Genomic DNA, 24,272 nt, shown 5'->3' on the forward strand with positions numbered 1-24,272 from the left:
AGTCCGAGTCTTCAGGTCCTTGGTACTTCCAGTCTTGCTCTATGGGTGTGAGACTTGGACTCTGACCAAGGATCTGAGACGGAGACTTAATTCCTTTGGTTCCAGGTCTCTTCGGAGAATCCTTGGCTATCGCTGGTCGGATTTTGTTTCCAACGAGCGGTTGCTGAGAGAGACTCGGATGAGATTTGTTACCTGCATAGTCCGTGAGCGTCAGTTGCGGCTGTATGGACATGTGGCTCGTTTTCCTGACGCTGATCCTGCTCACCAGATTCTCTCAGCGAGGGAGTCTCATGAGTGGAGGAGGCCAGTGGGCCGACCACGTGCTTCATGGTTGCAACAGGTTGACCATCATCTCAAGGAGATGGGGATGGGCCTGGCATCTGCCTGGGGGATGGCCAGACGGAGGCCCCTGGAGTACCGGCGGAAAGTGGACGCAGCGACGCGCTGTTCTGGCACATGCTCCCACACCTGACCTGACCTGCTGTTTTGTGTCACTGTGTGTGAGCAGAGAGAAAAGAAAGAAAAACAGAGAATTATTTAAGGAGGTCAGACACAAGATTGTGTCCAAGCATGGACAATCTCAAGGCTACAAGTCCATCTCCAGAGACCTTGATGTTCCCGTGTCCAATGTATGGACGTGGCCACAAGAGAAAACTTGATCGAAGATTTCAGTGAAGGATTGTTTCAATCGAAGATTGTTCGAATGGTGGAGAAATCACCTCGATCAACTGCCAAACAGATTCATGCTGACCTTCAGACACAAGGAATGACAGTTTCAACTCACACCATCCTTCGCCAACTCAATAAACGGGGGTTCTACGAAAGGAGACCCAGGAGGACCCCACTACTGAGAGAGAGCGACAGAAGAAAGCCCGACTGGAGTTTGTCAAAACACACCTGAACAAGCCAAAATCCTTCTGGGAGAATGTGCTGTGGACAGGTGAGTCCAAATTAGAGCTTTTTGGTGAAGCACATCATTTCTATGTTTGCAGAAAACAAAATGAAGTCTTCAAAGAAAAGAACACCTTCCCTACAGTCAACCATGGAGGAGGTTCAGCGATGTTTTGGGTTTGCTGTGCTGCCGCTGGTTCGATTACCAAGGAATTTTGGAGTGCAATGTTCAACCCAGTGTCAGAAAGCTGGGTCTCCGTCGAAGGTCATGGGTCTTACAGCAGGACAACGACCCCAAACACACTTCAAAAAGCTCCCAGGAATGGTTCAACACAAAGTGCCTGACTGTTCTGAAGTGGACAGCAATGAGTCCAGATCGAAATCCCATTGAACACCTGTGGGGAGATCTGAAAACTGCAGTTGGGAGAAGGTACCCTTCAAATCTGGGAGAACTGGAGCGGTTTGTACAAGAAGAGTGGGTCATCCTGCCAGTAGAGAGGAGTAGGACCCTCATTCATGGCTACAGGAAGTGCTTGGCTGCAGTGATTTTGTCCAAAGGGTGTGATACCAAATAGTAAGTCGAGGGTTTAAATAATTTTGTAAATGCCATATTTTTATTTTCTGATTTAAAAGGATTTATTAAGTTCTGAATCAAAAACAAAGCTTCTGTAATATTAACAGTGAAATAAAGAATTGTGCAGACAAAATACTTTTGTCAATTTCAACTTATTTTTGGAGAAAATTGTGAATTATTTGAAAAAAGTGCACAAGGGGTGACAATATGTTTGGCCATGACAGTGTTTGTCACACAGCCATAATGATACAGTCTCTGTCACACAGCCATAATGATACAGTAATTTACATCAGCTGGTGTTGTGAAAACAAGTCTTGTAACCCAGTTTAAATCAAACATTGCTGCATTGTAGCTGAGTTGATAATTCCCAATTCTCATTGGAGAAAAAAAACCAAAAATGTTCCGTGAGTTTCAAAACGTAGGAAAGATAAACACCAAGGTGTGCGTACCTTGTCAATACGATCTGAAATATCTCATTGCCAGCAATAAAGGAAGCAAGTCGTGTCAAGCTCTGCTTGCCAGATCCGCCAACCCCAACAAGAAGGGCGTTTCCCGGGGATGTCCGGATGATTCGTGAGATCTTGGGGATGAGGGACAGAAACAAAAATCCAAATAATTTTATCCTTATTGACAGAATTAAATGTTTCCGAGTATGCTTCAGGGGGTAAAAACAGGACACAATGCAGGAAGAGTCAACTTGGCCCAAGATGACCTGCATACTGTTCATTGAGACTGAACTATTACCAGGTAAACCTGCACCTACTTTCATTGTGAGCTCACCGAGACTTTTCATTTTTAGTCCGATGAGCTAGTATGATCAAGCAGCGTCCGTAGGTGAGTGTCAATCCGTAAACACTTCAGTAATTATCGTTTGATCCACAAACACGATTTTGATGAAACTTGGCCACAACCTTCATCACCCGTGACATACCAAAGTGTATCGACCGCATCAAAATCTGCGCTCATTAAAGCGGTCTACAGGAATGTTTTTGACCCCCCCCCCCCCAAAATAGGTATTTGCTCTCTTCTCCAAAACTACACACACCATTTTGATGAAACTGGACCACGAGCTTCACCACTCATGATGTACAGTCTACACCCCTTTAAAAATTTTCACCTCTGGTTGCCTTATAGCCTGGAACCTCTCATATGAGCCTTGACAAGGTGCACTTAAAAAAAACAGGAATTAAATTTATCAGATTTTTTCCACCTTTATTAACATATCATGACCGACAACTTCCAAGTGGAAAAAACAAATTCTACAATTTTTCGAAAATTTATTAAAAATACAAAACTGGAATATCTTGGTTGGGTGTGTCCATCCCCCTGAGTTTATACTTGCTGGAAGCACCTTTGATTGTAATTACAGGTGTGAATCTGTTGGGGATAGGTCTCCACCAACTTTGCACACCTGGATTGGGTGATATTTGTCCATTTCTTCTGCACAAAACTGTTCAAGCTCAGTGAAGTTCCGTGGGGGACGTTGATGGACAGAAATCTTCAAGTCATGCCACAGATTTTCGATTGGATTTAAATCAGGGCTTTGACTGGGCCACTCAAGGACATTTATCTTTTTGTACCTCAACCACTCCAGTGTAGCTTTAGCTGTGTGTTTCGGGTCGTTGTCGTGTTGAAAGGTGAACTTCCGTCCTAATTTCAGCTTCCTTGCAGAGGGTAGCAAGTTTTCCTCGAGGATTTTTCTGTATTTTTCCCTTCTATCCTAACAAGTGTCCCAGTCCCTGCTGATAAGTATCTTCATAACATGATGCTGTCCCCACCATGCTTCACAGTAGTTTCTTTGGATGATGTGATGTGTTGGGTTTGCGCCGAACATAACGTTTTGCATTTCGACAAAAAGTTCCATCTTGATTTCGTCAGACCACAAAACGTTTTGCCACATGGCTTCAGAATCTCCAGGGTGGTTTTTGCATCCCTCAAACGGGACTCAAGGTGTGTTTTGTTGAGTAATCGCTTCATTCTTGCCACCCTATCGTACAGGCCACACTTGTGGGTGGAGTGCTTTGGATAATGTTGTCATATGCACGCAGTGAAGCCTTTGACATAAAGGTATGTAGCTCTTTCAAAGTTGTCTTTGGCTTCTTGGTGACCTCTCAGATCTGTCTCCTCCTTGCTTGGTCATACAGTTTGGAGGGACGGCCTGATATAGGCAAGGTATTGGTGGTACCATACACATTCCACTTCTTAATGATTGTCTTGACTGTGCTCCAAGGGATATTCAAGGACTTTGAAATATTTTTATACCCATCCCCTGATCTGTGCCTTTCTACAACTTCATCCCAGAGGTCTTTTGAAAGCTCTTTGGTGCTCATGGTTGAGTCTTTGCTGTGAAATGCACTGTGAAACCCTAACCGACCCAGGAGAGGAAACCTCCAGGAACAGCTGATTTTATTCTGAAATAATCAGAATCACCACAGTTTAACACAGATGAAGGCCAATTAACTTGGTGTGTGATTTTGAACGTGATTGGTTACACCTGAGCTCATTTACATTTGTTATTACAAGAGGGGAGCACACTTATCCAACCAAGAAATTCTTGTTTTGTATTATTAACAAATTTTTTGAAATTTGTAGAATTTGTATTTCACGTGGAAGTTGTGGGTCACGATGTGTAAATAATGGTGGAAAAAGTCTAATTTAATGGATTTTAATTCCAGGCGATAGGGCAACAATAGGTGAAAATTTTGAAAGGGGATGGAGACTTTCTATAGGAACTGTACCAAAGGGTATTGACCACATCAAATTCTGCATTCATTAAAGGGGTCTACCAGTGGGGGGGGGGGTGGGGTGGGAGGGGGAGGCAGTGGGTTGACCCTCCAAAATAGGTATTTGTTTTCTATTCCAAAACTACACACACAACCTCAATGAAACCTGACCACAACCTTCATCACACGTGATGTACCAAAGTTTTTAAAAATCAGGGTTTAGGGGTGGTCTGTGGGGGGGGGGGGGGGTCGAGTCTCCAAAAGAGGTATTTGCTCTCTTCTCCGAATCTGCACACACAATTACACAAAAAGGAAATACCGTACATCATGGTACTTTGGTCCCGTGATGTCCCAACGTTTGTTCACGTCATTAAAAAAAAACAATTTAGGGTCGAAGGGAATATATGGGGAGTTTGAGTGACTGTTGCTCTTGATCCAGGTGAGCTTCAGGATGTGCGGTCCTATTTTTATTAACTTTGAAATTAATACACATGAAATTGTGCAAGTGTCACCACCATTGCATGACGAACAAAACTTTCACACATATGACGTCATAGGTCACATCATTTGGCAACCATATTATAGGATTTTCCAAAAACCCACAAAAAGATCTTCTTCTCCAAAACGGCTGCACAGATCAAGGGGAAACTTCACACCAATGTTCCCCAAGCCGTGGCGATACCAGGGTATTTACGAATAACTGATGTCACATGGTCTGGCAACCAGAATTATTTAATTCTTTTAAACCTGGGTTGTTTTATATATTTATTTATTTTGAAAAAGGCTCACTTGGCTGCGCTTGGATGTGTTTGATGGTGGAGGAGTAGCATCTGAAACCCGAATCCCATTCAGGTTCCTCGTGATGACGTCATCTTTACTTTTTGCTTGTTCGGTTTCCTTCTGATGACTCCAATGCAGGACTGTTCCCATTTGGTCTTCCATTTGATTCGAATTGAATTTATTTTAATCCCATTACAAATTCACTTGAATAATAACAAATGCCATGGGTCAGGGTCAGGTTTCTGCTCAAAACTGGACGTCTTGGTACCTGCTCATCACCGCCGGCAGTTATAAAGTGAAAGTTCCAATGATGTCTCTTTTTCTTGTATTAAAATGTTTTACCATCACAATGTCACCTCATCCGTACCTTAATGAGATGTGTCATCGCATCTTCGAAGAACACCAAGTCGAGCACTGAGCCGTGGACAAGTTCATTGTGCATATCTTGATATTGCTGCAATTTTGTGTTCAATTCTTCAAAACTTGGAATCTGTCACGACATGTAAAAAAAAACAGGAAACAAACAACCTCGTTGGTCAAGAGGAAAGGTATGAAAGCAGGAATTGCTTCTGTATGTGAGTTTGGGAAGAAAATCATCGAAGATTTAAATTAGGAGAATAAATTTGAACCAGACGAACATTATCAAGATATCTCACAAAAAAAGAAACTCAGTTAAGAAATGGTAAATCATGCTTCTTTAACCGAGTTCCTCCACAAATACGGTCTGAAAGTTTCCCGTAAGAAAGCAGAGAATGTGAACCACTCGCGGCGTCGCTGCCAGAAGTGAACGACTGCGATTTCACACTTGGGCCAGAAGAGAAACAACCACTAGACTTGGGGATGACAAACTTCCCACGCAAATGTCTCCTGCTTTTCTTCTGCTCCAATAGAATCATCTGACAATATCCTTGGAAGAGACGACATCTCTCTGGCTATTCTCAGAGCTGTGTCAATGCTGACGAGTCTGGCTTTTCACTCAAGCAGGTTGGCACGGACCGCAAGCGGCCATCCCTCTTCTGGACTGGTCTCCCATATCTACTGCCCTTGATATCAACTCACCCTGGGAATTGTTCCACTGAATCCTGCTCTCTATCCGTACGCACAGATTCATCCCATCTCATCTTCATCAAGACCCTAAGATCTCAAGCCAGCAACTTTAACCATTAAGGCAACACCAGGCAGTTGCTCTGAAACAACTTGCCTTCTCTTCGTGGAAGGAAAATCCGACGGAAGGCAATCTCAGTGCATTCCAAAAAGCCTGCAACGAATGTGTGTCCACTCTCATGAAGAGCGGTAAAACAGCATCTGTCCCACCTCAACATTGAACATTCAAACTTGTCTCCCTCCTCTAATAAAACATGGCGGTGGCTTTTAGAGTCGGTATCTGGTGTATGTTCTCCTTCCATCCATCTCTTCACTTCAAATGGCACCACAGCTGACTCCACTGGTGATAAGGCCGAATTCCTCAATTTGAGTAATTGCTTCCAAATCTTGAGTTCCCAACTGCTCACTGCCTGTTCCCACAATCCACAGTCGTTTCCAACTGCTCCTGGACTCTGTATATTTTGCACCTGAGAAGGTAGAGAGGTTTCTATCAACCCTCGACTGGATGGCATCAGTCCACACGTACGAAAAACCTGCTCCATTGCTCTTGTGAATCCTCTCCCTGCTCCTTTTACCCGATTGTTTGGCCTCGGTAATCTTCGATCCGCTTGGAAATGAGCCATCACCGCATTACATAAAAAGGTGCAAAACTGATCCTCTTACCTGCAGACTTATCCACCTTTACTTCCACTCATCAGCAAGGTCATGCAATCCCTCATTGCATTTGATATGAAATCCTTCCTTTTCTCAAACAGCTTCATCTCAGATCACCATTTTTGGATTCAGACCAGGTCACTCTGCCGTGTTGACGCTGCTTCTACTCGCCCAACAATGGATGGAAGGCCTCAATGTCAGACATGAGATCGGTGTCGTCTCTCTGGACATATCTCGTGCTTTTGATTGTCTGATATCCCACATTGCTCTCCATCCTCTCCGCCGATGGCATCCAAGGCCCAAACTCTCTGCCGATGGCATCCAAGGCCAACTCCACACATGGGTGCTCCACAGCAGTGTCTTCAGCCAAGTCCTTTCGAAAATCTTCAATAATGATTTTTCTGACTTGAAAATCCCTTTTATCGATTTGCTGATGACTCAACCCTCTGCCATGACACCCGTCATCCCTCAGCAGGCAAACTGCATCACAAGTGGATCAAACACTTGGAATATGTCTTTCATCCAGCCAAATCTCACACTCTCACCCATCTTTCTCCGAAAGGGCCACCTGGCAACAACCCCCACCCCAATCTACTTTCTTAAAAATCCTCTACAGGAAATTCAGTCACTCAAACTCCTGGGTGTCACTATCACGATCTTTCTTGCAAAAGCACATACATACGTGAAAACAACTTGCCTCTGCCTCAAGGAAAGCAAACCCAAATGAGTTCCTTCCATATCTCAGAATCTCAGTTCCTTCCATTAAGCTCAGGACAAGTGTGTGTCTACCCTCAGGAGAGCCAGAAAACATCTTTTGAATCTCAAGACTGAACTCTCAAACCTCTCTTCCTCCTCCAAATCCTGGTGGGGTCCAATCAAATCTGTTTCTGGTGTATGTTCCTCCTCCATCCCCTCCCTTATCTCAAATGGCCGCACTGCTGATACCGCACGTGAAAAGGCTGAATGCCTAAACTCGGTGTTTGCAGCTAAATATTTTGTCCAAAACCCATCACTTTCTCTTCCCACCTTACCCAGTCGAACCCAACTGTCTCTGGACTCTGCGTCCTTTTCTCCTGACAGGTGGAGAGCTTGCTGTCAAACCTCGACTCAGATTCTGCAACCGGTCCAGACGGCATCAGCCCACGTGTCCTAAAAACCTGCTCCTCTGCTCTTGCTCACCCTTTCTTTGTTTTATTCACCCTCTCATTTGCTCAAGGTCATCTGCCCTCTGCTTGGAAATCAGCAAACATCACTGCCCTGCATAAAAAGGCGCAAAACGCATCCCTGCAACTACAGACCAATCAGCCTTCTCCCAACCATCAGCAAGGTTCTGGAATCCATCCTCACTTCAGACATTAAATCCTTCCTCTTCTCCAATAGCTAGATGGATGGATTGATGGATGGATCAATGGATGGATGGATGCATGGATCGATGGGTGGATGGATGGATTTTTTTTGAATAAAATCAGTCAACCACCAGGTACTAAAATAAGAAATTCTCCTTCAGATCAACCTTTCAGACACCAACAAATTATTGCTCCTCAAATCTCCAGCACCATCGTCTTCTCTGTTTTCATGGCAAACATTTACATTTTTCTTTGAAACAAAAGCACTTAAAAGGTTTTGGCGTTTTCGCACTCTTCGTCTTTTCAGAACCACATTTTTATGACTTGTGCAACGATGCATACAGCGGCCTGCAAAGGTATTCACCCCCAACCAATAATGCCATATTTGGATGAATTACAAATTAGGGAGAAACAACTAACTTTTATATTCATAACTGAAGAGATCAAACTAAACACTGTTGTATTTGAAGGAGGACATGTCAGGAATAGCTTCAAAAACACCAAATGAAATCAAAATTCACCGGTTGCAGCAGGATTCAGCCCCTGAAGTCAGTACTTGGTGGAAGCACATTTTGCTGCAATGAGTGCTTTAAGTCTTTTTGGGGAGGTCTATTCGAGAAACTTTGCACAGTGAGATGGTGAAACCTTTCTCCATTCTTCACATCAAAAATTGCTCCAGTTCTGTCACGTTTGATGGGGATTGTCGATGGACTGCAATCTTCAAGACTCGCCATAAATGTTCACTTTGGCTCAAGTCAGGACTTTCACTGGGCCACTCATGAACATTTATTTTCTTCTTTTTAAGCCACTCCAGTGTGGCTTCAGCTTTGTGCTTGTCCTGCTGAAATATGAATCTCCGATTTCAGATTCTTGACCGACTCAAGCAGGTTTTCATCAAGGATTCTCTTGCACTTTGCACCGTCCATTGTCCCCTCTGTCCTGACAAGCTTGCTAGTCTCTGCTGATGCAAACAGCCCCATAACATGATGCCACCACCATCATGCGTGACAGGAGGATTGGTGTTGACTGGGTGATGTGCAGTGTTCGACTTGCGCGAGACGGAACACTTCGAATTTAGACAAAAATTTTCAATTTTTGTCTGGTCTGACCACAAAACCTATCTCCACATGCCTGCAGTATCATTGAGATGATTGTTTTTGCAAACTCAACGTGAGTTTTGGATGCATCTTATTTCAGGAATGGCTTCTTTCTTGCCACAAGTCCATCGACGCTAGCTTTGTGAAGACAACGAGATGTTGTTGATTGATGAACACTGACCCCCCCCCCATCTCTTACATAGAGCCTTGCAGATCTTTCAAACTCATCGTTAGATTTCCAGTGCCATCGCAAACCAGTTTCCTGCTTGCCCGGCTGCTGATTTTGGATGGGCGACCTGATCTGGTAGATTGTGGGTGGTGTGATACGTCTTTTAGTCAGGTCAGGTTCGATCTGTGACCTGCTACAGGTACCATGTAAACCTGTACTAACCTGTTCCATGGTCGGGTTGTCGGCGACTAAACCGTCTCCCCACAAGGTTTTCTGGTGAGGAGGGTGTTTGGATATGGACACCCAGCAGGATTAAAAACAAAACCTGTCAAAGGGCGGAGGAGCTCCTTGTGAGCCAACGGCCATCCATATCTAGTGCCCAACTGTGTCTGCGGACGTCCTCCTGCAGTTGGGTTACTTCTTATTAGGAGGTTGGTGGCAGGATTTGCACTCCGGCCACCGTAAAACGCTTCATTCCGCAAAACGCAAAAACGCAAAAAAATCTGAAAACCCACTCCGTGGGAGTACCTCCTGTGCAGCTTCCCTTCGCAGGGCAGCTCACCGGATGATGGGATTGGGGCAAAGCCTTCGGGACCCCCAATCTTTGATAGGAGGGAAACCACGGGGTAACATCCCTGGGTCAGATTGCGGGAGAGTGTGTCGGAGTGGTGCTGAGGTGTCGTCCACCAGACGGCGGTCTCCTTGGGTTAACCTGAGGCGGTCCCTTCGGGTGGGTGCCTGGAATGTCCTATCCCTAAGAGAGGATGATCACCTGTCTCTGTTATCATCTGAGCTCAAGCGTTTGGACATCGGGATTGCAGCTCTCTCTGAGGTTCGGAGACCGGATTGCGGCGAGATAATGGTGGGTGGTTACACCTACTATTGGTCTGGTCGCTCTGATGGTTACCATACCCAAGGAGTTGCTGTAGCTGTGTCCAATAAGCTGACCCCAATGATAATTGAGGTAACACCGGTCAACGAGCGTATTATGAGATTAAGGATTCGTCACTCCTTAGGTGTCATTTCCCTGGTCTCTATTTATGCTCCGACTGAGGCGAGTGATCTTACCGTGAAGGACACATTCCTACGCCACACTCGAGTCTGTGGTTGATCAGTGCCCCAGACGAGATACACTTCTAGGCTTGGGGATTGCAATGCATCGACTGGAACTGATAGGGATGGTTATGAGGTGTGTGTTGGTCCCCATGGGTCAGGAACTATGAACCAGAATAGCACTAAGTTCCTTGACTTTGCAAGAAGTCATGGACTTAGGGTGGCTGGTTCATGGTTTCAGCACCCACAAGCTCATCGCTGGACTTGGTATTCCAACGCTGGCGGTGTGGCAAAGGAGATTGACCATGTCCTCATTGGACGGTCGTTGGAGGATGATCCAGAACTGCAGGGTCTACCGGAGTGCTCAGTTCCTCAATACTGACCACAGGCTTGTTGTAGCAACTCTAAAGCTGCACCTTAAATCCTGGAGAATGGTACCATCCCAGCCTAGGCTGGATGTTGCCAAGCTCAGGGATGAGAGAGTAGCTGAGGAGTTTGCGAACAGGCTGAGTGGACACTTGGGGGTCTGGGTGCTTTGGGGCGGTCCTGAAGAGTTGTGGAACACCTTCAAGACCACCGTCCTTGATGTTGCCGGTGGATGCCTTGGAGTTCACCGCAGGGCAAAGAAGAATTTTGTCTCTCAAGGGACACTGGATACCATTGACCAGAGTCGCAGGGCCAGGCTGAATGGCAGAGCCGAGCTGTTCAGGGAGCTGAGGCGTAAAACTGTACGTGCACTGAGGGTGGACAAGGAGGTCTATGTGCGAGGAATCTGTGAGGGGGTAGAGCATCACCTGTGGACAGGTGATTCTCGTCCCGCTTACAGGGGAATTCGCGCATTGCGTTCATCCAAGCCCATCCTCGGAGCACTGCAGTTCGAGCAGAGAGTGGTAGGCTCTTGACAGAGGAGTCTGAAGTGAAGGCCCGCTGGGCCGGTTACTTCGAGCGGTTGTACCAGGCTGATCCCCCAGCTGTCGAGTTGGACGTCAAGGGTGTTACAATCCCTGTTGCTGACCCTCGAATCAACTGTGGTCCACCATCGCTTGTGGAAACACGGGCTGCGGTGAACCAGTTGAAACGGGGCAAAGCTCCAGGGATCTGTGGCATCCATGCCGAACTTCTCAAGGCTGGTGGAAATGCTGCACTCGTTGTCGTTGCATGCAGTTTTGTGCTCTGCCTGGAACACAGGCATCATCCCAACTGACTGGAAGAGGGGCCTTGTTGTCCCTCTCTGGAAAGGGAAGGGTGATCGCCAAGACTGCAACAACTACCGAGGGGTGACGCTGCTCTCAGTGCCGGGCAAGGTCTTTGCTCGGATAATTCTTGATAGGGTTCGCCACCATCTGCTTGAGCACCAGCGTCCAGAGCAGTCAGGCTTTACACCAAAGAGGTCAACGATTGACCGTATCCTTGCACTTCGTGTACTCACCGAACGCAGATGAGAGTTTCGGCAGGGGCTGCTTGCAGCCTATGTTGATCTCTGTAAAGCGTTCGATTCAGTGAATCGGGATGTCCTCTGGAGGATTCTTGGTCTTCGTGGGGTGCCACCGAAACTGATCGATCTGATGTCTGAACTCTACTCTGGTACTGAGAGTGCTGTGAAGTGTGTGGTGGTACCGCCTCTGACTTATTTCCAGTTGTTACTGGAGTTCGTCAGGGATGTGTACTTGCCCCCACACTTTTCAGCACTTGTATGGACTGGATTTTTGGGAGGATGTCGGAGAGACTGCTGCGGTGCATCGTTTGGCAATGTCAAGATCTCGGACCTTGATTTTGCAGATGATGCAGTCATCTTTGCGGAGACTTTAGACATCCTCTTGGGGGCCCTCGAGGTACTGAATGAGGAGTCGGAGCCGTTGGGATTACGGATTTCTTGGGTCAAAACAAAGATCCAGGCTTTCGGTGACATCTTGGATGCTGCTGTCCTGTCTGTGTCTGTTTGTGGTGAGGATGTTGAGGTCGTGGATAGATTCACTTACCTTGGCAGTGATATTCATGTCTCCGCAGGTTGTGAGCCGGAGGTCAATAGACGTCTGGGTCGGGCCTGGGGAGTCATGGATTCACTGGATCATGGGGTGTGGCGTTGCCGGTACCTGTGCGGGAGGACGAAAGTCCGAGTCTTCAGGTCCTTGGTACTTCCAGTCTTGCTCTATGGGTGCGAGACTTGGACTTTGACCAAGGATCTGAGACGGAGACTTAATTCCTTTGGTACCAGGTCTCTTCGGAGAATCCTTGGCTATCGCTGGTCGGATTTTGTGTCCAACGAGCGGTTGCTGAGAGAGACTCGGATGAGATTTGTTACCTGCATAGTCCGTGAGCGTCAGCTGCGGCTGTATGGACATGTGGCTCGTTTTCCTGACGCTGATCCTGCTCACCAGATTCTCTCAGCGAGGGAGTCTCATGAGTGGAGGAGGCCAGTGGGCCGACCACGTGCCTCATGGTTACAGCAGGTTGACCATCATCTCAAGGAGATGGGGATGGGCCTGGCATCTGCCTGGGGGATGGCCAGACGGAGGCCCCTGGAGTACCGGCGGAAAGTGGACGCAGCGACGCGCTGTTCTGGCACATGCTCCCATACCTGACCTGACCTGATACGTCTTCCACTTCTTAATGATGGATTTTGTCGCACTCAAAGAGATATTGAGTTTCTCTGAAATCTTCTGATAACCCTCTCCTGAACAGTGCTTCTCCACCACTTTATGTCTGACTTCTTTGGAAAGTTGTTTGGTCTTCAGGTTTGCCTTGTTGGCCAACCAAGTGAGATGCACCGAAAAACTCCTCAGATAAGTGTGGGAGCTTAATTTTTTAAGATAAACCACTGATTACATCCAGGTGAAACCAATGACACTTATTTTGTAATCTTTCAAACAAATAATTTGCTTCTGAAGTGATGTCGGGTTAATTCGCAAAAGGGTTGATTAATTATGCAACTGAGAATCATCTGATTTTCTCTGATAATCAAACTTATTCACATTTTATCTGTATTTCTTTTTGGTTTTATCACTTTGGAGTGGTTTGTGAAGACTACATATTGAGGTTCATTTGAAAGCATCATGAAATAAGCTCAGGTGGCATCAAAATGTGAAAACTTTGGAGGAGGATGAGTCTTGTCTCGTCCTGCTGATTCATGAAAAATACGTCTCGTCATGAAAAAGTGATTCTCGTCCTGCCTACAGGGGAATTCGTGCATTGCGTTCCTCCAAACCCGTCGTTTGGGAATGTCAAGATCTCTGACCTTGATGTCGCAGATGATGCAGTCATCTTTGCGGAGACTGTGTATGTCCTTGTGGGGACCCTAAAAATGCTGAATGAGGAGTCGGAGCCGCGAGGAATCTGGGTTTTCTGAGTCAAAACTAAGATCAGGGCTTTCAATGACATGTTGGACACCACTTTCCTGTGTGTACCTATTTGTGGGGAGGATGTTGAGGTCACGGAGAGATTCCCTTACCTTGGCAGTGATATCCATGTCTCTGCTGGCTGTGAGCCAGAGGTCAACAGACAGCTGGGTTGGGCCTGGGGAGTCACGGATTCATTGGATCATGGGGTATGGCGCTGCCGGTACCTATGCAGGAGGACGAAAGTCCGAGTCTTCAGGTCCTTGGTGCTTCCAGTCTTGCTCTATGGATGTGAGACTTGGACTCTGACCAGGGATCTGAGATTGAGACTTAATTCCTTTGGTACCGGGTCTCTTCGGAGAATCCTTGGCTATCGCTGGTCAGACTTTGTGTTCAACGAGTGGTTGCTGAGAGAGACTCGGATAAGATGTGTTACCTGCATGGTCCGTGATCATCAGCTGCGGCTCTACGGACATGTGGCTCGTTTTCCTGACGCTGATCCTGCTCACCAGATTCTCTCAGTGAGGGAGCCTCGTGAGTGGAGGAGGCCAATGGGCCGACCACGTGCCTCGTGGTTGCAGCAGGTTGATCGGCATCTCAAGGAGATGGGGATGGGTCAGGCATCTGCCTGGGGGATGGCTAGACGGAGGCCCCTGGAGTACCGGTGGAAAGTGGACGAAGTGATGCGCTGCACCGGCGCATGCTCCCACACCTCACCTGACCTGATGCAGTGCTGTATTTTAAAATACAAGGAGGTGAATTCCAAAATTTTAAACATTACATCTGTTAAGTTTCGTCATGAAATCTGTAATATGTCTTCCTTTACTTGTGGGGTGCTTTGGGAATGTGATAGAAAAACAGACATCATGACATATCATTGTGATTGCGGTCAATTACAGAGAATGATATCTCAACTAAATGAAGGTGCAGTACCTGTTCATATATCTTGGGAGCAACCAGGCAAGCATCGTCATCTTCTTCACCTGTGGCCTCTGGTGCATCATGCAAAAAGTCGACAAAATACGGCTCAGGGTGCAACTGTTGTGCCAGTTCAGGGTCAACGTGCTCCTGGACCACTCGTGTGACCGACTTCTCAAACCATTTCTTATCTTCTGCATTTGTAAAACTAAGTGGGTGGGAAAAGTGGAAGAAGATTATACAGGTGTGACAAAAAGATAGGACAGATATCAGGGTGGAATAATTCCATGACAATGGAAGGGAATTACAGTTTTTAGCAGCGTCTCGCGTAGCGAACGCTGCTCATAGAGAGCTCTCGGCGTTGTTGTTGTTGTTGTTGTTGTTGTTGTTGTTGTTGTTGTTGTTGTTGTTGTTGTTATTGTTGTTGTTCTTCTTGTTCTTGTTCTTGTTCTTGTGAAGACAAAACCTTTATCTCTAGGACTCGGATCTTGTATATACAATATCCGGATCTCCTTAAATACGAAGCACATGTACACATCCTCGCATTGACGATGCCTTTTGAGAGCGTCTATCATGAACTTTTAAATATATTCGGACATTTGCTTTAAAGTTTCGAAAAGTTCACGTTACTATTTAAAGATTATTCCATTTATCGTATTGTAATTTCGTAAATGCATTATTTATTTCGTAAAAGCACGATATATCGTAAATACGTAAATACATTATGACGGGTCTCACTATTGGCTTAATCAAAGCACGTGACGAAATATCGGAAGTTGTTGGTTTTTTTTGTTTTTTGTTTTGTTTTTCGCCGACAAAACCTTCAGGACGCTGCTCTTGGACACATTTGTCCTTGTTTTTGTTACCCTCGTTGAAGGAGAGGGTAATGTGTTTGGGTGCGTTTGTCTGCCTGACCGTCTCCGCAACCGCTTGACGGATTGAGAAGAAATTTTCACCATATGTGCGACTACTCATGTAGATGTTTAAATCGTAAAAATGACGTCATAGGTCACGTGGTGTGGCAGCCATGTTGGAAAAACGGGGGGGGGGAAACTTTGGACCTCTGCATCTCCGAAACCGCACAAACGGAAAAAATTGAAACTTGTCACACGGAAAGTCCTCCTCATGCGGAATAAGTGTAATGTTTTGATGACGTCATACGTGCTTTCGTTATGACGTCATAATTGCATATTTAGAACGTCATATCTGATCAGAAGATGGTATTCCTGTCGGCGAAGCGACGGGTGGTATTTGTTAGTATTGTATGTTAACATCGTTCGTTGAATATATAATGGGCGTAAGCCTGGAACTTCTAACACACTTTTCTCTGAACATATTCTGTTCATACTTCCGAAATCTTCACATTATGTGTTCCATTTATTTACGCAGGTGATAGCGGATTCAAAAAATGGAATATAGATATAATTTTTAAAGAGGGAATCGATGACATCACAATCAGCAGCGTTGGGCTGCAAACTGACGGCCGGGTCCCAGACGACGTGCTTTACTTAACTAAGTCCGTGAGTTCAGGACGTTTGTTCAACTCAGCATTTTCGACTTTTATCCTGCCATGTTGTTAATCTGTTGATGGAGATAATATAGAAAGGATGAAAATGTCAAATCCTTCGAGTTACTCATCTGGAAATATGTGTCAAGGCCAACAATCTGAAGGGACCGGTCTCAAACCTACCATGGGAACCCAGACACACCACCAATATGAACTGAGCTGTTGAATGTGGCGCACAACATCCAAAGAAACGACCGTAACCAAGTGTTGTGATTCGTCCTGTCCCCCATCCCTGTCGTAGATGGGTATCTGCCGGGAAAATTAAAAGACTTTTCTATTTCAAACGTGTCCCATCTGTTATTTTGGCCATACCATGTCCAATAAAACTATGGGATGGAAAGCATTGAACATTTAATGGTCTACAGTCTACACAATGAGATTTGCAAGTGTATCCTCACGTTATAATTCACATCAAGTATATAATTATATAATTATATAATTCACATCAAGACCAAATCTCCAAAAATCAATATCTTTTTTGTGTTGTTCGTGTCTTGTTACTTCCACCGCTAAAGGGGAAGGAGGTTATATGTTTTCACACCTGTCTGCCTGTTTGTTTGTCTGTTTGTGTGTAGGATATCTCAGAAAGTTTCGGACAGAATTGGATGAAATCTGGTGGGCAGGTTGGGTGTGTGACAAGGACGAATTGATTCGATTTTGGTAAGGATCTGAATCCGGATTATAGATTTATTTTTAATTTTACAAGTGATTCTTCACCAGTGAGAGAGATGTGGCCAAAATCGATATATCGCCTGATAATTCAAAGAGTTGGGGCCAAGCTATGACAAAACCAGGTGGATGAGTTGGTTAGGTGACAAGAACGAGCCAATTAGAGTTTGGTTCAGGTCCGGACACAGATCCAGCCTATGGGTGGAAGGTAAAATGTAAATTGTTCAGCCTGGTGGAGGTATGTTCTCCACTGAGTGCCATTGTCATTGTTCCATTTTTCTTGCTCAATATAAGACCAAACAACATATATAATCTTCAAATGCATGCTTTCAACCACACAGTGTATTCTGACTAATCTAATGTAGATGGACGGCAGATGAACCCACCGGTCTGCAATGACTCGAAAGCATTCATTCTTGAATAGAGCAAGGAGTACGGCGTTTGATTGACATTCCTTTGAATGAATGGACAGCATGCCTTGCCAGATGCGTGAAAGGTCCCGCAGATTGAAGATGTAATGAAAATTCGAAGGTGTTGGGAGCATCTTCACCTGCAGGAAATATTTATGTCAGTTAAGGTGGCAAACAAATCTTTTCAATAAAAAAAAACAAGTAAAAAAGACATAAAATGTCAAAGCCCCCGTTGTTTTTGTAATTTTGCTGGATGGAGTTAAAGGGCTAGCCCATGGTTATGTACAACTAAAATGGCCACCAGCATACCAGTCGGCCAACTTTGATGAGATCACATTGTAAAGAGGGAGAGGAGCGAGATAGGAGGGGGAGAAGAGGGAAGGAGGAGTGAGGGAGGAGGGAGAGAAAGGAGGGAGAGAGGACGGAGGGGAGTTGGAGAGGGAGAGAGGGAGAGGGGTGGCATGGGGGTGCGAGAGAGAGAGAGAGAGGGGTGAAAGATGGAGAGGGGTGAGAGAGGGAGAGGGGTGAGAGAGCCATGCGGTGATATATACCTTAGTCCACTGCCACAGGATACGTGTTGCAGAGACCAGCTTCATCACGAGATTCTTCAGGTCAGGATTGAAACCTCGACATGGATCAAAGTAACCACATCCAATGATTCCTAGCAAGAGGAAGGTTGTCAATGCAGCACAATATGCAATCAACAACTTGTATACCTGTTTCTGCACATCATCACAATAAATTGAACCAAGTTAAAAACACACTAACATCTGCAATATGAACTCTATTTTAAATCTGTTTGGTTTGTCCTTCACCAAACTGATATATTTTTTGAATATTCCTGACAAGGCAACTTTCCGTGTGAAAATTAACTTCATATTTCAAGAAAATTAACTTGGTTGCAATGTATGTGATTGTGCTGATGATCAAACACGTTCTTGGATCTTTGTTTGTTGCTCAACTTTGGTTCTCCAATTGCAATTCTGATCCAAGCTCTGCCCGATACAGTTATACCGCAGCAAAAAAAACCCAAAACAAGTCCTGGCGAGGGTCTGCAATCTCTGATTGCTCTCATTCTTGTTCGACTTTGTATCTGTTTATTTGAAATACAAGTTTCAAAAACGTCCCGCTGTTGATGTGATCACTGCAACACCACTCACAAGTCACAGACCCCAACTGACAAAGATCCAATTGATTGGTCGCCGACCGGTATGATTGTTACAAGGAAATTACAAGGAAATTTTTGCACAAATAATCATGAGGTTATATTCAAATGAGATGATGGGAATATCAATAATTTCAGGCAATTTCAGGTGATAATTGAGGTTAATAAACACAAATGATGCCATGGGCACAAACATGTCCGAAGTTTCAATTTTTTTTCCCCCATGAAGTGGTTTCGGAGATACAGAGATCCAAAGTTTTTCCTTTTTTTCCAACTTGGCTGCCACACCACGTGACCTTTGGAGTCATAATTAACATTAAAACGTTCTACATGAGCTGTCGCACCTATGATAAATATTTCATGTCAATCGGATCACAGCGAATCTGGATACGAGAATTATTTAATTTCCAAAGTGATTCTTCACAATTGAGAGATGTGGTCAGAAACGATGAAAAGCATGATATTTCAAAAAAATGTATTGGGCCTGATATGTTCTCGTGGATCAGGCATTACGTGGCGGAGGTACGCGCTCAACCGAGTATCCTTCTCGCTCCCAATGTGTTCAAAATATGATGTGGCCATAAACTCAAAATACACAGCTATTTGATGGGGTGTAGATTTAATGTGACACCACTTATGACACTTCAGCCTCAATTCTAACTCTGGAATATCGCAAAGTAAATTATCAAATAAATTATTACTTCCTGTTTTTTTTTTCCTCATGGAAAAAGAAAAATCAAACTTTCACCAAACTCTTTACCAAATATCTTGTCAATTGATGCATTTGATGGTAAGGTAGAATTAAAGACACAGAATTGTCTCTTTAGACGTTGCGGAATGTCATTCCTGCCACCACCGGGATGAATCATGGCAGCTACAAACTGCACATCTTCAATCGTCAGAAATTCCCCAGGTTTGCCCAGGCTGTACATTCCATGCATTTCCATCATTTGACGAACTATCTCGTTCGTTATCTGAAAGGTAAAAAACAAAGGTGTGGATAACATCTTCAAATGTGGATCATTTCAAATCCAGGCTTACTGATGATTGATCAGTAAGTCTGTATTATAAAAAAAACATTAAAAAAGGGATAATTCAATTAAGAGTGATTCTCAGTTAAAAGGTTGAAAATTATTCTGATCGAACAATTCAGATGAAAATACAATTTCATTAATGCAAATTTTTTCACCCTGTCCTGAATTTTGATCAGCTGGGTTTGTGAGAATTTTGCGAAAACTCTTTATCCAAGTTCATGGTCAAGATTGTGGTCAGCTGCAGCAGTGGATAAGTGGAGGGAAGAGCATGAGGATTGGTTACGCAGGTGAGAAAAAGTACAGGTTGGCGCAAAAGTCACGTACCATTGGGTTCGTCATACTTTCAGAGGTTCCTCAGTGAGTGCCTGGGAGTGTGTTCGGCCAATTGGATTTTTGGGGGATTAAAAAAAAAAAATACTCAATCATGCCTCAGTCTTTGTAGTTATGTGAAAGGTAATATTAAATGATCACTGACCCCATTCCTTACTGGGTGGAGGGAAGTGTTTTCGGCTCACACAAAAAAAAAAAAAAAAAATTGATTTCTTAAAAATGGCAACAGAATTTTTAACAACAGAATTTTTAACACCAGATTTTTAACAACAGGATTTTTAACAACAGGATTTATTAAAAATGAACAGCACCAGGCAATGCCCAGTACCGAGGCTGGTGTACGGTATAGTGTGTCATGGATAAATGAAATATGTTCTATTTCATCGTGACATGTCTGTGCCTTTGACAAATGGGTAAACACGAGGAAGGTAATTGGCCAGCAGTTAAAAGTATAGCAGGAAAAGTTCAGTTGCATTTCATTTCTGGGGATAAACAAATCTTTGTAAATCCTGCCAATGTCAGCAGGCTTTCAAGAGAGGTTGTCAAACTTCGAAATATGATCTCATCTATCATGTTGGCAAGAGTATGCCAAGCATCAGAGTACCTGCTGCACACCACACAAGCAATTTGGCTTTTTTTTCAATGTGCAATCGTAAAAAAGCATTCTATATATTTGGCTGAAGAAATGAGATAAAAGATCAAAAAGCTTACCTGGTCTCCCCAGGCATTGATGAATGGCATGTTAATGTCATCGATGAAAACAGTCATTCTGCGCCCACCTGCTGGTCCATATGTTGTGCCCATTCGCTTATCCACAAAGCTTTCAATTGTCCTCTGGAGTGGAAAGAAAGCGGTTCATAAGAAGCAGATTTAGAATAAAATATAACGCTTCGAGGTATCACAGATAAATGATGATAACGAGGCTTTTAAAGTTGGATTCATTTATGACTCCACAAGATCAAATTGATTGTATATCCATATATAATGGAGCAAGTGTATTCCATTCCATTGGGACCATACTCTGTGCAGAACGTTGTTGTTACCTCAGCAGTCTCCTGGGCTATTGGGCACAATCCTGGACGGCTCACCACTCCGACACAGGATACTCGAATGGCTCAATCATCCCAGTGAGCTGGTACTCATTTTTCCGACCTCGGAAGGATGACAGGTTGAGTCAACCCCACCTGGTATTAATTTAACAGCCGAGTGGGATTTGAACTCAGGACCTGAGGACTTTGACCAAGGATCTGAGACGGAGACTTAATTCCTTTGGTACCAGGTCTCTTCGGAGAATCGTTGGCTATCGCTGGTCGGATTTTGTGTCCAACGAGCGGTTGCTGAGAGAGACTCGGATGAGATTTGTTACCTGCATAGTCCGTGAGCGTCAGCTGCGGCTCTACGGACATGTGGCTCGTTTTCCTGACGCTGATCCTGCTCACCAGATTCTCTCAGTGAGGGAGCCTCGTGAGTGGAGGAGGCCAATGGGCCGACCACGTGCCTCGTGGTTGCAGCAGGTTGATCGGCATCTCAAGGAGATGGGGATGGGTCAGGCATCTGCCTGGGGGATGGCCAGACGGAGGCCCCTGGAGTACCGGCAGAAAGTGGACGCAGCGACGCGCTGTTCTGGCACATGCTCCCATACCTGACCTGACCTGACCTGAGGAACCCAAGCCTGGCAAGTGTATTGTATGTGATTATGTATGTACGGATGTATGCTTGTATATCTGACCTGACGTAACCCACAATTGTAACCTGAAATACTTAACCTAAAGTACCCAGAGGACCCAACAGACCCCCCCCCACCAAAGAGGACCCGAAAGTCCCAAACGATCATGAGGACCTAAATGACCCCAAAGAGCGCAAAATACCTCAAAGACCCAAAAGACCCCAAGGCCCGAAAAGACTGAAAATATCCCCAAGACCCAAGATACTGATAATACTCTAAAAACCCAATGTACCCCGAAGACCCTTAAAGACCCCAAAGATCTAAAACACCCCGAAGACCTGAAAGACCCTCAAATACCCAAAACGCCTCAGCTCCCTGAACAGCTCAGCTCTGCCATTCAGCCTGGCCCTGCGACTCTGGTCAATGGTATCCAGTGTCCCTTGAGAGACAAAATTCTTCTTTGCCCTTCGGTGAGTTCCAAGACATCCACCAGCAACATCCAGGACGGTGGTCTTGAAGGCAATCCACAACTCGTCAGGATCTCTCAAAGCATCCAGACCCCCAAAATCCCCTTACCCTGTTCGCACGCTCCTCAGCGATTCTCTCCTCCTTGAACTTGCCAACATCCAGCCAAGGCTGGGACGGTACCATTCTCTCGGATTTTAGCTGCAACTTCAGTGTTGCCACCACAAGCCTGTGGTCGGTCTTGAGGAACTGAGCACTCCGGTAGACCCTGCAGTTCTGGACCATCCTCCAGCGACCATCAATGACCACATAGTCAATCTCCAATTCCACATCACCAGCATTGGAATACCAAGTCCAGCGATGAGCCTGTGAGCGCTGAAACCATGAACCAGCCATCCTCAGTCCATGACTTCTTGCAAAGTCAAGGAACTTCGTGCTATTCTGATGAACAGTTCCAGACCCATGGGGAGCAACACATGTCTCATGCCTGGGGTGATCAACCACAGACCCGAGCGTGACACAGAATGCGTCCTTCACGGTGAGGTGACTCTCCTCATTCGTAGCAAATACAGAGACCAGGGTAACGACACCCAAGGAGTGACAAATCCAGGGTACGGTCGTTGACCGGTGTGACCTCAATCATCATTGGAGTCAGCTTATTGGACACAGCTCCAGCAACTCTTTGGGCATGGTCACAATCAGAGCGACCAATCCAATACTCGGTGTGACCACCCGCCATGATCTTGCCACTATCCGGTCTCCGAACCTCAGAGTGCTGCGATACCGATGTGAGACAGGTGATCATTCTTTCTTGATCACCTGTGTTTGTGTGTATTTGTGATTCACCTTACGAAACTATAATTTGTGATCACCTTTCTATATAATTCACACACCGGTGTTTGTGTGTTTGTCGCGCTACTCCTCCGACTGTTGCGGACCAATTCCATCCATACTTGCTACACATGATCAGTGTGACCCTAAATTAATGTATAGGGGTGTTTTTATCTTTTCCGGTGGTCTTGGGGGAGGGTGAGGACGCAAATTGTCCATGTAAATGTGTATCTTGTAGCACCGCCTCCAGGTGTGGAGGGGGTATTCCAAGTCTCCACCGTTTACAGAACAGTGTTCCTGTAGCCACGTTTTCCAGTGCAGTGAAGTGTTTTGAATTATAAGCAGTAGGTATCTTGTTTCTTCATGTACATAACCTCATGGGTTGTTTTTTTTAACCTACACAAAAAGGCATGTGTCAGAAGAATGTATTACCTGCTTGGAACAAGATAGTTCACCGGGTGGGTGATCTGCTAGTCTATTTAAAAAAAAAATTGAAAGAAACACCTGGAACATCATTGGCTCCGATGCAGAGGAGAAGTTAAAACTTTTTGCCAAGTGTGCTTCAGGATTGTACTTTGCCATGTGAGCTCTCATCATGACTGTCTTCCCAGTGCCTTGCTCTCCGATGAGTAGTACAGCCTGCACGAACAGAAACAAATGTACCAGGACAAGAAAAAATTAATAAGCAAGTCAGTGAGATGTCTGGCAAATTTTTAATTGGCTAACCCAGATTATGCTTGTGAATTTGACCAGTTCACTCTGGGGGATGAGCTTCTGCTCCACGCTGATGAGGGTCAGCAAGCTTCATCAGCGTGGAGCCGAAGTCCGTGGATGTTCCCTCTCTGCGTCACTTGACTGCGTGGATCATCAGATTGGCAACGCTCTTCCTCAAGGTTTCAATGCTTTCAGCACAGAACCTCTCCAAACGGCGGATCCACAGCCTTGGTCATGGATCCACATCAGTAGATTACCGACATCAGCAGATCCGCAACCTCAGTTGCGTCCAGGTAGTCAGTCAACCCATCAATGCAACATCACCAATCATACTCTACTCGCTGGAGGATTTAATGTGTTATCACATAGTTACAACCCCCATCATGCATTCTATAATATGATAACACGTTAAATCATGCACATCTTACCGAAAATATAACATGTCCACCAACAAACAAGCAAGACCACCACACTGGAGAAACTATTTTCCAAAATTAACTTTTTGGATTCATAACTGAAAATATCAAACTAAACATTGTAGTTGAAGGAGGTTACGACTGTACACGTCACGAATACCTGCAAAAAACATGTGAAAATCAACATTTACTGGTTGTAAAAGTGTTCAGTAGCCCCTGAGGTCAGTATTTGGTGGAAGCACCTTTTGCAGCAATGACAGCTATGAGTCTTTTTGGGTATCGGCATCCACCAACTTTTCACAGTGAGCTGGTGAATTATTTGCCCATTCTTCAGGTGAAAATGTCTCTGGTTCAACCAAGT

The 24,272-nt window shown here is 45.0% G+C and overlaps 1 protein-coding gene across 1 annotated transcript in view; it reads right to left on the bottom strand.

The window, feature by feature from the left end:
• The window catches only part of LOC147006369 (dynein axonemal heavy chain 8-like), a gene marked incomplete at its 5' end in the record, with an annotated part of 86,445 nt that extends 63,004 nt beyond the window's left edge, over positions 1-23,441 (bottom strand). The window contains 8 exon segments of the mRNA XM_085869003.1: positions 1,915-2,045; positions 5,336-5,458; positions 14,660-14,852; positions 17,267-17,430; positions 17,842-17,951; positions 19,216-19,429; positions 20,531-20,653; positions 23,286-23,441. Of these exon segments, the coding sequence (XP_085725129.1) occupies positions 1,915-2,045; positions 5,336-5,458; positions 14,660-14,852; positions 17,267-17,430; positions 17,842-17,951; positions 19,216-19,429; positions 20,531-20,653; positions 23,286-23,441 (1,214 nt within the window).
• Between the last annotated feature and the right edge of the window lie 831 nt (positions 23,442-24,272).

This window comes from Eptatretus burgeri, unplaced genomic scaffold (assembly GCF_056783735.1).
Source record: "Eptatretus burgeri isolate ZD-2024b unplaced genomic scaffold, Ebu_testis_v1 Ebu_testis_scaffold_3195, whole genome shotgun sequence".
NCBI classification, from domain to species: Eukaryota; Metazoa; Chordata; class Myxini; order Myxiniformes; family Myxinidae; genus Eptatretus; species Eptatretus burgeri.